Source organism: Haliotis rufescens, unplaced genomic scaffold, assembly GCF_023055435.1.
Source record: "Haliotis rufescens isolate VD_foot unplaced genomic scaffold, xgHalRufe1.0.p SCAF_2, whole genome shotgun sequence".
Lineage (NCBI taxonomy): Eukaryota > Metazoa > Mollusca > Gastropoda > Lepetellida > Haliotidae > Haliotis > Haliotis rufescens.
In genome coordinates, this window is record NW_025963890.1 from 11,557,867 (window position 1) to 11,572,713 (window position 14,847).

General features: G+C 37.2%; 1 protein-coding gene and 1 long non-coding RNA gene across 5 annotated transcripts in view; both read left to right on the forward strand.

The window, feature by feature from the left end:
• The window catches only part of LOC124111613, a 50,279-nt gene that overhangs the window by 26,716 nt on the left and 8,716 nt on the right, over nucleotides 1-14,847 (forward strand). For 3 of the 4 annotated variants that reach the window (XM_048399637.1, XM_046471382.2, XM_046471384.2), the window contains exons 7-22: nucleotides 1,617-1,729; nucleotides 2,052-2,272; nucleotides 2,766-2,853; nucleotides 3,720-3,796; nucleotides 4,376-4,412; nucleotides 5,538-5,635; nucleotides 6,422-6,556; nucleotides 8,301-8,461; nucleotides 8,812-8,947; nucleotides 9,478-9,627; nucleotides 10,615-10,714; nucleotides 11,798-11,871; nucleotides 12,024-12,158; nucleotides 12,887-13,027; nucleotides 14,129-14,283; nucleotides 14,529-14,664. In XM_048399637.1, the coding sequence (XP_048255594.1) occupies nucleotides 1,617-1,729; nucleotides 2,052-2,272; nucleotides 2,766-2,853; nucleotides 3,720-3,796; nucleotides 4,376-4,412; nucleotides 5,538-5,635; nucleotides 6,422-6,556; nucleotides 8,301-8,461; nucleotides 8,812-8,947; nucleotides 9,478-9,627; nucleotides 10,615-10,714; nucleotides 11,798-11,871; nucleotides 12,024-12,158; nucleotides 12,887-13,027; nucleotides 14,129-14,283; nucleotides 14,529-14,664 (1,957 nt within the window). The remainder of the gene's footprint in view (nucleotides 1-1,616; nucleotides 1,730-2,051; nucleotides 2,273-2,765; nucleotides 2,854-3,719; nucleotides 3,797-4,375; nucleotides 4,413-5,537; nucleotides 5,636-6,421; nucleotides 6,557-8,300; nucleotides 8,462-8,811; nucleotides 8,948-9,477; nucleotides 9,628-10,614; nucleotides 10,715-11,797; nucleotides 11,872-12,023; nucleotides 12,159-12,886; nucleotides 13,028-14,128; nucleotides 14,284-14,528; nucleotides 14,665-14,847) is intronic. The other variant, XM_046471385.2, reaches the window with a different exon arrangement.
• Nucleotides 455-1,047, forward strand: LOC125382028. Its single transcript, XR_007222159.1, has 2 exons — nucleotides 455-521; nucleotides 585-1,047. It is a non-coding gene; the product is annotated as an uncharacterized LOC125382028 (long non-coding RNA).

Sequence of the window (14,847 nt, forward strand, 5' to 3'; positions counted from 1 at the left end):
ATCATGTAGGTTTCCTAGTCTACAAAAGGTAAAGTGTGTTGTTCGTGACAACATGGACAATGGTATCATATAGGTTTCCTATTCTACAAAGGTAAAGTCTGTTGTTCCTGACAATAGTATGATGTAGGTTTCCTAGTCTACAAAAGTTAGAGTCTTTTGTTCCTGACAACATGGACAATGGTATCATGTAGGTTTCCTAGTCTACAAAAGGTAGAGTCTGTTGTTCCTGACAACATGGACAATGGTATCATGTAGGTTTCCTAGTCTACAAAAGGTAGAGTCTGTTGTTCCTGACAACATGGACAATGGTATCATGTAGGTTTCCTAGTCTACAAAAGGTAAAGTCTGTTGTTCCTGACAATAGTATCATGTAGGTTTCCTAGTCTACAAAAGGTAGAGTCTGTTGTTCCTGACAACATGGACAATGGTATCATGTAGGTTTCCAAGTCTACAAAAGGTAGAGTCTGTTGTTCCTGACAACATGGACAATGGTATCATGTAGGTTTCCTAGTCTACAAAAGGTAGAGTCTGTTGTTCCTGACAACATGGACAATGGTATCATGTAGGTTTCCTAGTCTACAAAGGTAAAGTCTGTTGTTCCTGACAATAGTATCATGTAGGTTTCCTAGTCTTCAAAAGGTAAAGTCTGTTGTTCCTGACAACATGGACAATAGTATCATGTAGGTTTCCTTGTCTACAAAAGGTAAAGTCTGTTGTTCTTGACAGTAGTACCATGTAGGTTTGTTTATTTGTTTGGTTGTTTTTTGGGGTACAAAATAATGAAGTCCACTGTTTACTACAGATATGAATTATCTATTTACCAGCAGTTATGCATCTTTTGTACTTTATTTAACATAATATGTGCCCCAGGTGCTTAGGAAATTGACAAAGTTGTGTGCTTGTTAAAATTATGCACAAGTTAAATTTGTTTCCTTGATAGAGCAGTTCAAGTTGTGAAAAAAGTTAATTTAAATGTTGATGAAATGCTAAAACATTTTTGATAATAGTTTTACTAGGTAATTATATACACCTTCTGTATTGCTTTTTTTTTTTTTAAACAACAATAATCTGTATTATACACAAGAAAATATGTACTGTCATTTAAATTTGTGGTCTTTAACTCTTAGTAGGGAACGCTTATAAAGATTACTGACCTATTCGTTTAGAATTTTGTTAAGGGCGCCTATTGAAACAGCTTGATATGGCAAATGTGGCATTGATGTCAGGAAGGTAAAAATGCTAAAAATAACTTTCACTGTTCGTTAACAATATCATCTGTTAAAAGAAGGGATACAGGTGTTTCAGTCATCTTAGGCACTGCAATTCATCCCTTAGGTGTGCCAGGATCGGAGGATTGTGGGTTCAAATGCTAGATTTGCTCTTGTAATGAACGTTGGTTTGTCGGCACAAAATGAATGCTCATGGGTTAAACAAAAGTGGTAAACTTCAAGACCTGCTGCAGGACTTTAGGTGTCTTGCACATTAAGGTGACATACTGTGATATAACTGAAATACTGTTCAAAGGAGTTAACTTTGCTCATTTGTTCATTGTTCAAAGAACATTCAGCATACTCAATCAAGTCACTGTTGTCATTGATTTATCTCTTGATCCACAGACGAAAGGTTGTACAGTCCAAGAATAACAGGAATTCTGACTACCAGCAGTTGCCATTGTCTCCTAATATTGTTGCCAACCCTTCATACTGTCACTCCCCAGGAGGTAACCAGGGTAACACACTCAACATTAGACTTCTTGCTCTGAGAGGATAATTGAAGTGCCGCTGTGTAGTCATGATTGTGTCGGAACTTAAATCCCTGAAACATTGCAAAACATATAACAGTGGCCTTCTTGTGTGTGACTTTTCAGTCTATTGTTATTTTACAACAGAATACCGACATTCTCAGATGATACCATCAATAATCTAATGGTTGCAATATTTTCAAACAGGTTTTTCTAAAGTTTTATAAATTATGATATATCATGGATGCCATCCTGAGTTTCTCTACCCTATGAATATATTGAAACATTGTAGTTCAACCTTTACAAACAGCTCCAAGCAAGGCTTTGCGTGCTACATTCAAGAAGAATGGAGTTGCAGGCAGCCAGAATGGCCATGTGGCAGTGGCAGACATTCATATGGACGAAGATGACACTGAGAACCCTTACTACAACCTTGTCTCAAAGAACTCTCCTACCATGGTGAAGACAAGTGATCTGTGGAGCCATATTCAACAGCTGAAGCTGGAGGGAGGGTATCAGGAACAGTATGATGTGAGCTGAATTACTAACATGTGTTAAAGAGGCCTAGAGAATTTATTACCTTTGTCCCTGATGCATTGTAATTTACACCTGACAATCCAATACACGATGCTTCTATTCAGTTTTAATTCTGTGTTATCATATGTTAGTAATATGGTAGTAATATGTTTGAAGATTTGAAATAACTCAGCCTGATAACTACTTGGGCTAGTGTTTCCTTGCTACTTCATAGTTTCAAAGAGATAATTTGCCAGTGTAAAACTTCCCAGGATATGATTTGCCTTGTTTTATCATTCCAAAGGAATAGTTTGTCATATGTAATTAGTCCAAAGAGACATTTTGCCATATGTTTTTTTTTGTTATTAGTTTTAAAGTATACTTTGCTAACATTCTTAATTGAATTACCAACAATGAATCAGACTTTTAGTGTTCATTATGAAGATCTGATGTCAGGTAACACCTGAATCTAAGTAAGTTGTAAGATAAATGAAACAATTCCTTGCAGAAACTACCGACCGGGCTGCTCCTTCCTTGTGATGTTGCGATGTCACCGGAACATAGGGGGAAAAACAGATACAAGAACATCTGTGCATGTAGGTTCTTAGTCATGTCTCTAGTGTAGCAGGTACTTTCATTAAAGGAAGAATGGGTAGTCAAATCAAGGTTTGTGTCACAAGCTTACAAAGGTCTATCAATCTTTCTAGAATTATCAACAAACTTACTATTTTATACCTTGGTACATTTGAGTATCAGTGTCATTAGGTGGAGAGTTTTTAGAGATTTCAAATTTAACCAGTAACGATATCACATGAATGAATAGTTTTTGTTTTGACAAAAGTGTGTTGAGAAAAGATAAGCAAGTTCAATGCGAACCATGTATACCCTATTTACCATGGTTGCTCAGGTAGTGTACAGGTTATATCATTATCAGGATAATGTTAAGTGTGCCATCAGCATCCTCATTCTCATTCATTTTCGAAAATAATTTTACAGGTTATATCTTTGGTAGCTTTTCATGTTAAATATGAATGAAGTAAATACAGTGAAATGCTTAAGACGATATAACTATAGTGTAAGGTACCAGCAAACCCTTATCAAGGTTACTGTTTAATATTGACACTCAGCTTGAATCGAAATATCTTCCCTATTGTCTACAGGTCTTAGAGATAATGGGGTTTCTCTGTCATATTTTGGGGGACAAAACATCTTTGATAAACATGTGGTTTTAAATTATATCTCCTTTATCTGTTGTTATGTGATATTGGTAAGACTATAACTAACCTGGTGATAAGAGGGTATTGAGAGTCTTAAAGGCATTCCTATTATGATTTTCATAGAATTTACTGGTTCTGACGGAGTAGTTTGGTAAGTGTTAGATACTGCACACTTTTATGTTGAGTAGCTTATCATGCATTAAAAAAAACCAGACATATATTTTAGTGCATTTATTGTTTCTCAGTTGACAGAACAAGAGTGATCCTTGACCCAGAAAGTGATGACCCCTATTCAGACTACATTAATGCCAACTACGTTGCTGTAAGTACTTACTGTCTCATCGGAGTCCACAGATCAAACAAAACTCCCTCTGTTGTAATTTAGATAGGGATCTCTCTCTATTATTCATTGTCAGGCAATAAAAAGCCAAGGCAACCAAATTAGTCATGTTTGGCACCAAGTTGTCAGTTGTGAAGAATGAAAGTACTCATGGCTAACTATGCATGAGTATGTTACAGATTTATTATTGTATATATTGACATTAAAGGATGCTGTTTACTGTGATCTGATAGGGGAAAAGCATGTAACATGTGTAATGGAGATTTTGTTATATTCATGAGAACTTTTAGAATGTTAGTCAAGACAAATGTTTTGGATCATTAAACAAATTTGTAGTTGTGTATGTATTTATGTTTGCAGCGTTAGAAATTGGCACTAGTCCTGTAGTTCTTGCCAAACTGCCCAATAGCTAAGGTATCATAAGGACGAGTCAAAATGTGCCATTTATAAGGGGTTTGCTATATGTTATGACAAGGACTAGTGGACTTAAAAATGTTAGTTTCTACTGCTGGTTTGTAGAACAGTTGTGACGAAAACCTCATTCCTTCTCCTATTTTTCAGGGATACAATAGAACTAAACTGTTCGTGGCCTCACAAGGTATTTTGTGCTTTTATAACCATTTGAATGAATGTCAGAGTTGGGATGTTGCTAGTTTCCCATGTGCTCCCTTTTCAAGTTGTAATATTAACATTTTAGACTGTTATGCATTCATTATTGTAGCTATTTAAATGTTCTTTGTGTAGTAATAATTGTTGCTGTAGAAGGGAATAAAGTATAAAAAGTATGAAGTTTATCAAAAGATGACATTATTATTCAATTTAAGTGAAATAAAATTCTTCAGTGTGTGTTCAGTCAGTAATAATTTAAGAAATAATAGTTAATACAATATTTTTTTATTTGAAAATGTGATAATTTCTTTCATTAAGTTAGTGATGAATTTATGTTAGATATTGCATGGTTGTCATTTCTGATGAGTTGACCAGTTCCGCAACCACCCCAATTCATAGTAATTATATAATATGCCTTTTTTTTCAATAACAATTCTTGATTTGGAGTGATTTATGTTAGCATTATTGCCTGACCTGAAAAGTGAAAACAATTCACAGACAAAAATATGACAATCTTTGCAAAAGTATTGTAATCTGGTAATTATCTTAATAATCCATGGACTATTAGTTTTCCTGAAGTAGTCTCTCAGTAGCATACATGGTAATGTTCTAAGTAAGCCAAGGATTATTGGCCTTGCTGAAATAGTCTCTCAGTAGCATACATGGTAATATTCTAAGTAAGCCAAGGATTATTGGCCTTGCTGAAATAGTCTCTCAGTAGCATACATGGTAATATTCTGTTATCTGTGGATTATTAGTTTTGCTGAAATAGTCTCTCAGTAGCATACATGATTATTAGCGTTCTTGCTGAAATAGTCTCTCAGTAGCATACATGGTAATATTCTAAGTTCGCTGTGGATTATTAGCTTTGCTGAAATAGTTTCTCAGAAGTATACATGGTAATATTCTAAGTAAGCCATGGATTATTGGCCTTGCTGAAATAGTCTCAGTAGTATACATGATAATATTCCAAGTAAGCCATGGATTATTAGCCTTGCTGAAATAATTTAAACAGTAGGATACATTTACATGGAATCAGAAGGCAATTGTGCAGAGCTTGTCTGGTCAGACAGGTGTTGTATGTGTTGTTGTTGACTGTTTGTGTTACCTTCAGGACCTGTTGATGCGATCGTTAACGACTTCTGGAGGATGATCTGGCAACTGAATACCAGCAAAATTGTCATGTTAACAAACATCGTCGAGGAGGGAAGAGTAGGAACCATTCAAATTTACCAACTGTCTTTTAAAACATGATGAAAACTGAAACATTTCTATTATGTGATGTACATCATTGAAATACCTGATGCAGTTAACATTCTTAAACAAGTATACAAAATATGACTGAATTTTTGTATAAATTTTGCAATGTTTAATGAGTGCTTATAAAGGATGAGGTACATAAGTTAGATGAAATATGGTGTGGCAAATTCAAAATGTTCATTCAAAATCAGTTGGTAGCGCCTTAGCCAAGACTTAAATACCCGAAAGTATTCCTCGAATTCTCCAGTTTCATGAGGCGTTTGTAAAGCAATCGGGGGCACAGATGGCCCAGTCATCTAAGGCGCAACAAATTGCTTTGCAGAGTTGCATCCCTTGGGCACGCCAGGAACCTATGTTTCTCGGTTTGTCAGCACCATACATTTGCTTGTGGGTTTTACCAAAGTTGTAAACATCCAAAACCTTCACCACTTCTGGTTTTCCTCCCACATTAAGCTGACACGCAGTGATGTAACTGGGATATTGTTAAAAACAGCGTTAAACCAAACTCACTCTCTTGTAAAGCAATGATTGTCAAAATATCAGTTATTATTGCCTAACACTCCACTAATCATGCACACCCTTTCTATTCAGAAGCAGTTACCGAATGTATAGAATTAATCATTATTATTTTGTCATGTGTGATTCAAATCTGATGAGTAGCAGCCTATATTTAGAAGATGTGTTTGTTATGGACTGAATGTGATGATGGTGGTGCAGACACTGTAGATGTTGTTGTAGATGAAGTGTGTGATGTACTGGCCGGAACACAGTGCAGGAGCAGTGCAGTATGGCAACATGGTGATTGAGTGCACCACAGAGGAAGTACTTGCTCACTACACCATCAGGACACTCAAGATTTGCAAGACCAAACAGGTAAATATTGCATGCATATCAACTAATATTCATTGAGACAATAACCTATTCCCAATTTTTTTAAGGTATAGACAAAGCCCTTTATCAATTACCGTATTTTCTTGAGTATAGTGCGCACCCATGTATAATGCGCACCCCCTCTAGCGGGTTCAATATTTTGGAAAAAAAGAAATTTGAATATTATGCGCAGAAATTTTTTACACCGTACCCTTTCAGCGAAGTCCAGCAAACGAACGGGTGCTGAGAAACTTCGTCAGTACAAATTGAAATTTGAGATAAAAAATCACCAGACATGTTTATTTACCATTTAAATAGTATTTATTGTTCTGCTAGGCATTGTTTTATATTTAGGGATTAAGATTACCTTGCGTATTTTCTCGTAAACTAAGCTGGAAACAGCAATCAGCTGTACACACGTTTTCTTGGAATCGACCGGTGATTCGGTCAAGACACACCCAATGATATAACTTTATAAGATTTTTAATGCAAGGATCGGCAACAATTGTATCTGAAACTATTTTATTTATCAGGAATAATATATTCAATTATTTTCTTAATTATATGCAACCTTTACTAAACATATTTAAAATAATAATAACCCTAAGCGAAGCAGCTGATCGCTATTCCCGGGTATTATTTTTTACATGGAACATGTCTGACCAGTCGCCGTCAAGGCTCACGCGCACGTGATCACGTGATCGCGAGAATTTCATGTTGACATAGAATCGTCAAACAAAAACAAATATGACTTTTAACGAGTCAAAGTATGTCATTTATGATATATATGTATCCATTCTCTGCCAACTAAAGTTTGTTTCAAGGCGTCAATAGCGGTATTCTGACCGTGGTTGCTGTTAATAACGGTGAGTTGTGCGATCTTCCGATCGCTTCACACACGATTTCGCCGAAATTAATAAAAAAAAATATTATAAGGAATTTTGAATAAAATCAATGAAATAAGTTACAAACATAAGTCCAGATATACAAAGAACACTTTTTATAGCCAGACAGTGTAATTACATAATTATTTTGCGTACTTCAGTATGGCTTTGTTGACGTGGTATTCCCGGTGTTTCGTGCTCACAGTAATGTCTTTCCATGGGGGAAAAAAACATCCAAACTCATAATTCGTGTATAATGCGCACCCCCTTCTACACAGCTGTGTTTTTTCGAAAAAAAGTGCGCACTATACTCAAGAAAATACGGTACCCATATATTTATCCTATCCCCTTTCGGGGCAGGGGGGCAAAGGTGTCTCAGTTGTCTGAGGTGCTGCAATTCCCTGTACAGAGTTGCCTCCCACAGGCAAGCCAGCTACCTTGCTGGTTGTTTTTACGAATCCCAAATTGTCAATGAGTATGTTTCTAGGTTTGTCAGTACCATATCCATGCTCCTGGTTTCACGAAAGTAGTAAATGTCTATAACCCACATCACACCTGGCTCGCCTCCATTATCAAGCTGACACATTATAATATAGACAAAAAAATGTTCCAAATTGTTTTAAACTAAACTTGCTTTTCAGAGCACCACCTGACTTCACTATTGCTTTTCAACCATTAACCACCATCCAATTCTTTCTGTAACCTGCAAGATGTGTTCCAGAATTATGAAATAAAACTGGAGAAAATTAGAACTAAAGAAGGCCGAGTTGTGAAAAGAAGTTAGATGAATGCAAAATTGTTGTATCATTGTTTTTTTCATATTATTCTGTGTATTTTTAACCCTGGGCAATCATACCTGACAGGAGCAGAGCAAGTCATCCAGTGTCCGGATAGTGAAACACTTCCACTTCACCTCATGGCCTGACAAGGGGGTGCCCACAGATGTGGCTTCTCTGGTGGAGTTCTACTTCAAAGTGAAGAACACACCTACACACGGACAGGGACCCATGGTTGTGCATTGCAGGTTTGTATATATGCAGGGACAATACGAGTCACTTGTCCAAAGCAGTCTGTCGATGTTACAAGGGGGACTGTGCTCCTTGGTCTGGTCCCTGTGTCCAGTCTAGGTCTAGAATTTGTAACTGATGCCATGTGTGAAACTTAGACTTTTAGTATTCAGCAGTAGCTAGATGAAGTTCAGAACGATCAGTAGTGTGTCAAATCATTGTGACCAGCTAATATTTCAAGATTTGGGTACCTTGGATATCTTTTAGTCAGAAATTTCCAGGGGGTATTATTGTCAGGATTACCTGAAAGGTCCCTCCCAAGTAATGACACATGATGCCTAATGATGATGATAACCTATGCTTGCAGTGCCGGTATAGGTAGAACAGGAACCTTCCTGGCACTGTCCTACCTATTTGAAGAGGCCAAGTTATCAGACACGGTGGATCCCTATAGCTGTGTCAAGAGGATGAGGCATGAAAGAGTCAACATGGTGCAGACACTGGTGAGACCTTACAGCCAACATTCATATATTCTGTTCTATTTGAGATAACCTATGATAACTATGCGATTATGAAAAACAGCAGCATATAAGGCATAAAAGAAGATTTGTAATTATCAAACCAAATGTTTGTATGAACTAGAGCAACCTTTTCGTAGAGTACTATATGTAACATGATCAATACCTCTATTACTTATAGGTAAACAGAATGAAATCAATATTATCAGATTGTTTTTTCATTTTGTTCTTGGACTCATCCTACAAGGTAATGTTATGGTTACAACAATAAGAAGTGTTTGTTGAGTTACGACAGTCATGAGGCTAGTATTGGCTAGTAGAAAGGATCCCTTGTCATGTACAAGTTAATGGAATCTTTTATTTTTATCTACTAATAATAAGAGATGAGACACTTAATTGTTAAACAGTGATGTTTACAACCAAATAATCATAGGATCATATGAGAAAAGAAGATGGAAACAGTGTATCAATGGTCTCTGTGTCAGCTTGTGTTAAATGTGCTGCATTCATTACAGGAACAGTACGAGTTCCTCCACAATGCACTGATTGAGGCCCTGATGGCAGGGGGAACAACCGTCTCCACATCAGACTTCAAGACCTGCTATGACAATCTCCTACAGAGCAATCCAGAAACAGGCATCTCCAGGCTTAGAGAACAGTTTGAGGTGAGTATGTGTTAGGTAGTTGCGGGATATGCTCTTACCATGTATAGCAAAGCAGTCATAGAACTTTGACTGTCAGTGTCATAGCTCCTTTACTTACATACTATAATCATGCTAGTGCTATGAACAGGAAGATAGTGAAACTTTCTGAAAATCCCTACATTGTCTATTATGTTTCTGAAGGCACTGTCTATTATCAATATTATGTTCCTGAAGGCACTGTCTGTTATCAATACTATGTTCCTGAAGGCACTGTCTGTTATCAATACTATGTTCCTGAAGGCACTGTCTGTTATCAATACTATGTTCCTGAATGCACTGTCTATTATCCATATAATGTTCCTGAAGGCACTGTCTATTATCCATATCATGTTCCTGAAGGCACTGTCTATTATCAATATCATGTTCCTGAAGGCACTGTCTGTTATCAATACTATGTTCCTGAAGAGACTGTCTATTATCAATAACATGTGCCTGAATGCACTTTCTATTATCAATATCATGTTCCTGAAGGCACTGTCTACTTTCAATACTATGTTCCTAAAGGCACTGCTGTCATGACCTGTTTGGATTTTGGAAAAGAGTATAGGGCCCTAGCAACCTATGCTGGTCTTAAATGGCTACTAAATGTATCTAGTGGTCAGACACGTTGACTTTGGTGATTGCATGTCATCATATCTCATTTGCGTGGATTGTTGCTCATGATATCAATCACTGGATAATCTGTTCCAGGCTCAATTATACACAAACTGCTGTCATATTGCTAAGTGTGGCATTAAACAGCAAACATACAAACTGTTGTTGTGCAGACAATGCCTGTTGTTCTGTTATGGCCTTTCATTTGTCAAACCATGTTATTATACAGACATTTGCGCCGATATGTTTTAGAAGTATGGTATTGTGGAAATGAAAGGCCAGTTAGCAAATATAAGCTGGATTGCTTCATAGTGTGTAATGTACAGAGGTTGACAGTGTTGTGTGTGCCTGCAGACCCTCAACCTGATGAGCCCTCCCTACAGGCTGGAGGAGTACCAGACAGCCATGCTGCCAGAAAATGTTGACAAGAACAGGTGTAAAGAGATCATTGCCTGTAAGTTTTTTCTAGCTGATGGAATATCTAATAGAGAAATACAGACACAAGTAAATCAAGTCTTTAAAGTATCAGTAGTATGAAACTTAGTGTGTAGTTTGTATGTCACCCTTCTAGCGCCTCACAGGAAGCTTGGATTCTATACTCCTCATGGAGCTGAGAATGAAAATGGAGTGAACACTGGTCCATTGACCAGAGTGATAATGTATCGCTTTGAGCATGCTTTAGGGCTTGGATTTGGCACAATATAATTATGCAATTTAGCGAGTGAGGAGTCAGACAGGTTGGTCATGTGGTTCCGGTGCACCTGCACGTGAGAGGGGGTGAAATTTGGGTGAGATTTTTTTAACTTCACTGGGAACACAGCACAGGAGGTTTCCACTACCTATTGTGAATAAGAAGAGATAAGCAATTACTTACGAGTCAGAATAAGTATAAATGATATTTTTACCATACCTGCTTCACAGTCTTAGAAATTAAAGGGTGCCTTTTTTTTGTCCTTGGGGTTTCCTGTTATAGCATATTAATGTAGGAAATCTTATAAGTTTTATCTTTGGCTTGTGACAAGATCCCATGAGTTAAATTCTTAATTTCATGCCCTGGCTCAGATTATTAATAACTGATAGTCACAATAATAGTATCATAACAAACAGTCATTGTATACCAACTGTACTCAGAAGCCGATATTCAGCAAATGTCAGCAAAAATTCCAAAGTCATTTATATTTCACTGATAACAGGACCAAAAGAGGACAATAATATAAAAAGAATTTACCAGATAAAAAAATAATTCCCATTGTGACTACCAAGGACACTTTATTTGGGATCCTAGATGAATCTGTGGTGTCTGGTAAAGACTGGAATACTGTACAGGCCTGTGTAATTTGTTTGTAAACATTGCTCACTAGCACTACACAACATTCAGTCACTCACCTTTAATATACTTCCCACCATGTGATTGTGTGTTCCATGTAGGGTTTGTTATGAATTATGTACAGTATACATTAAGTTTTTGTACCATGTGTCATGGGTTTACTGAAGACACATTGCAATGAAATCATCTTTAATCTTTCTCATCCCATAGCGGACTACTATCGGCCATTCCTTTCTACGCCCATACATGGAAGGACTGATTACATCAATGCAGTATTCTTACCTGTAAGTAAAAACCTCATCATCATGGTAATATGAAGTTAGTACACAAAAACGGGTGTCAATTTTATGTCATACAGTTTAGGCAACTGATGTACGGGGTAATGCTGTGACTATGAATTACATATTTGTACTGAGGATTATTTTCTTCTTCTCAGGCATACAAACAGAAGCGAGCCTTCCTGCTGACACAGATGCCGATGAAGGATACTGTTATTGACTTCTGGAGGATGATGTTTGAGACTCACTCCCAGACTATCGTCATGCTCAATGATGACAATGAAGAACAGGAGGTATGTGTAGACATTGCTGAACTCATACATACCTAATTTCATAAACCTTGTGAAGTGCTTCGGATGTTGCAGAGGCCTGGATCATTGACTCCATATATGCTCACCAACAAAAGAAATGTGAATACCAGATATGTTGGTTAATATATGAAGAATTACTTATTTTCAAGAGATGTTAGATTGGTTTGATGCACAGACGAACATACTGGTATGTTGTGTTAACCGACGCTCATGAACGAATGACATGTGACGTCATAGATCCATGACTCGCGATGCACCATTTGACTCATGCAGGATTAGCGTGTAAAGTTTGGAAATCATGTGCAGCCTATCATGATAAGAATAAAGACACTTAACTGAGCATTTGTTTTGTCATTAAGTGATACACATTGAAAACATCTTTTCTTAACGTACATACTTCTCTATATGTTTCAATGTTTCGCGTTTCTTTTGGCAGTGAGTATATAAACAAATGACCCTTCATGCATAAAAAATATGGGTCCCATTGCCCTATGTTTTCTATATTTGCTGAATAAACATGGATTAAGCATGATGAGGATAGGATAAACCAATATTTTCAAATGTTAAGATTCATGAGCATCAAATACTCAAGCGCAGCAAATATTTGGTTTTTGGCATTGTAAATACAATGCGTACTGTTAATTTTTGTATCACTGTTTGTACTTGAGCTGTGGTAAACATTATAAGTTACTAGTACACATCTCCTACAGACTGTAGGCTACTACTGGCCACAGAAGAACCAGAGGAAGCAGGAGTACGGGCCATATTTGGTGGAGCTGGATGAGGATGAGGAATATGAATGCTACAGAGTTCTCACACTGAAAGTCAACAAGACTAGCAGAAATGGAGAGGTGAGGCTGTTACAGTAGTAGCAGCTATAGTCTTAGATGGCCTGACATAGTAACAAGCTTGAGGGGAGTTGGAGTATGATGACCTCAACTGAAAGTGTATCAGGAAAAAACACTCAGACAGTGAAGACATTTCACATTACATCTTCAATTATGTCTAACTATGTTAATAATTGTGTCTGCAATATGTCCACAATGCAGTTGGGCGCATGAAATAGCTGCTTATGCTCATAGCTGAGGTTTTTATATCTTACTTCTTTTATGCCTAGTGGATAGAAAATATTTTTAATTTTACCTTATCCTTACTTATACTTCCTGAACTGTGTTCCTGTAGTAAGAACTAAAAAGATTATCATGTTCCCACAGAGTTATATGAACAGATCATGGCCTGAGTCATGCATTCCACCACCTTCTGTGAGATTCAAGCAGCAAAAAGTATGAGTCAGGATCAGGTGAAAAAAGTATATATCGGATAAGTAACCTAAAGCAAATATGCGAGAAAGTCCCAAAAGAAATCAACATATTTCACGCTACTGATGAGCAGTAACACATTCATACATGGGCTGTTTTGTGAACATTTGAGATATGACAAAAACAGTTGCTTTCCGTCTTCGACAATTGAGATTATTGACAATAACAAGTGTGTTTCAGCAAATCTAAAATTTATTTCATCATAATAGTTCATGTAAGTTATTATCGATGACAATGATTTCATATCGAAAAGTTCTTCCCATCGACGATTATCAATCTTTTTACCAGCCCTAAAAAATATCATTTATGCTTATCCTGACTCATACGCTTAATCTCCCACCCAGCCGTCTTCACTTCCACATTTTAGGTGCTTTGGCCGTTAGGTAGGGAACTGAGAGAGTGACAAGCCTACCGGCTTGATCATGTGCTTCCTTTCTGCTTGCACTGCTCAGAGGTGCGTTCAGGTGAGCTGTTTTTCTGTTCTCTTGGAACACAGTTCAGGAAGTTTACACTTCCTTCCGGAAATGAGATGACAGAGGCAATAAGTATGAGTCAGGATAAACATAAATGATATTTTTAGTCTAAAAAATATGTTTGTCTTTATCAAACTACACTGTTTACTTCCATTTTCAGAATGGTACCCCACGTGTGATCAAGCTGTTCAAGTGCAATTTCTGGATGCATGAACAGGTTATTCCATACTCTGATTTCCCCATGTTTGCTGTCATTGAAGCCGTGGTGCTATGGCAACAGAAGACGGAGCATGAACAAGTCACAGTCCACTGCATGTGAGTGGGCTTGGCCTATAACTTGGAAGAACCTGGAAATTCGATCAGCAAATAGATTGCATGATGACTAGTTGTAATATGGAAAGATAATGATAGACATTTTTATACTTTGAAGGAGATACCACGAGCTGGGTCATGATGCCAATAAATCTCATGTCTTGTTATTTTTTTTCTGGTTTTGACATTTAACTTCGTTGTGACTGAGAAAGGAGCTGTTGATGACAATGACACATTTTTTCTTCTAGGGATGGTGTTACAAGATCTGGGCTGTTCTGTGTGCTGTCAGCCATCTTGGAAAGACTAAAGATTGAGCAGGATGTCAGTATCCTGCAGACCATCAACCAGATGAGAGTGTGTCGACCACAACTCATCCAAGACTTTGTAAGTCCCTCTTAGATTTATGTAAAATGAACCACAGAGACCCAGTAACGTGACCTGATTGTACAGGTGTGACTGTTTTCCTAAACAGCGATGTGACTGAACCAGAACCATTGTCAGTACAAAGTCAGTTACTGGTTACTTATCATGCCCTACAGAATGTATGACCGTCTCCGTGGTCTAGTG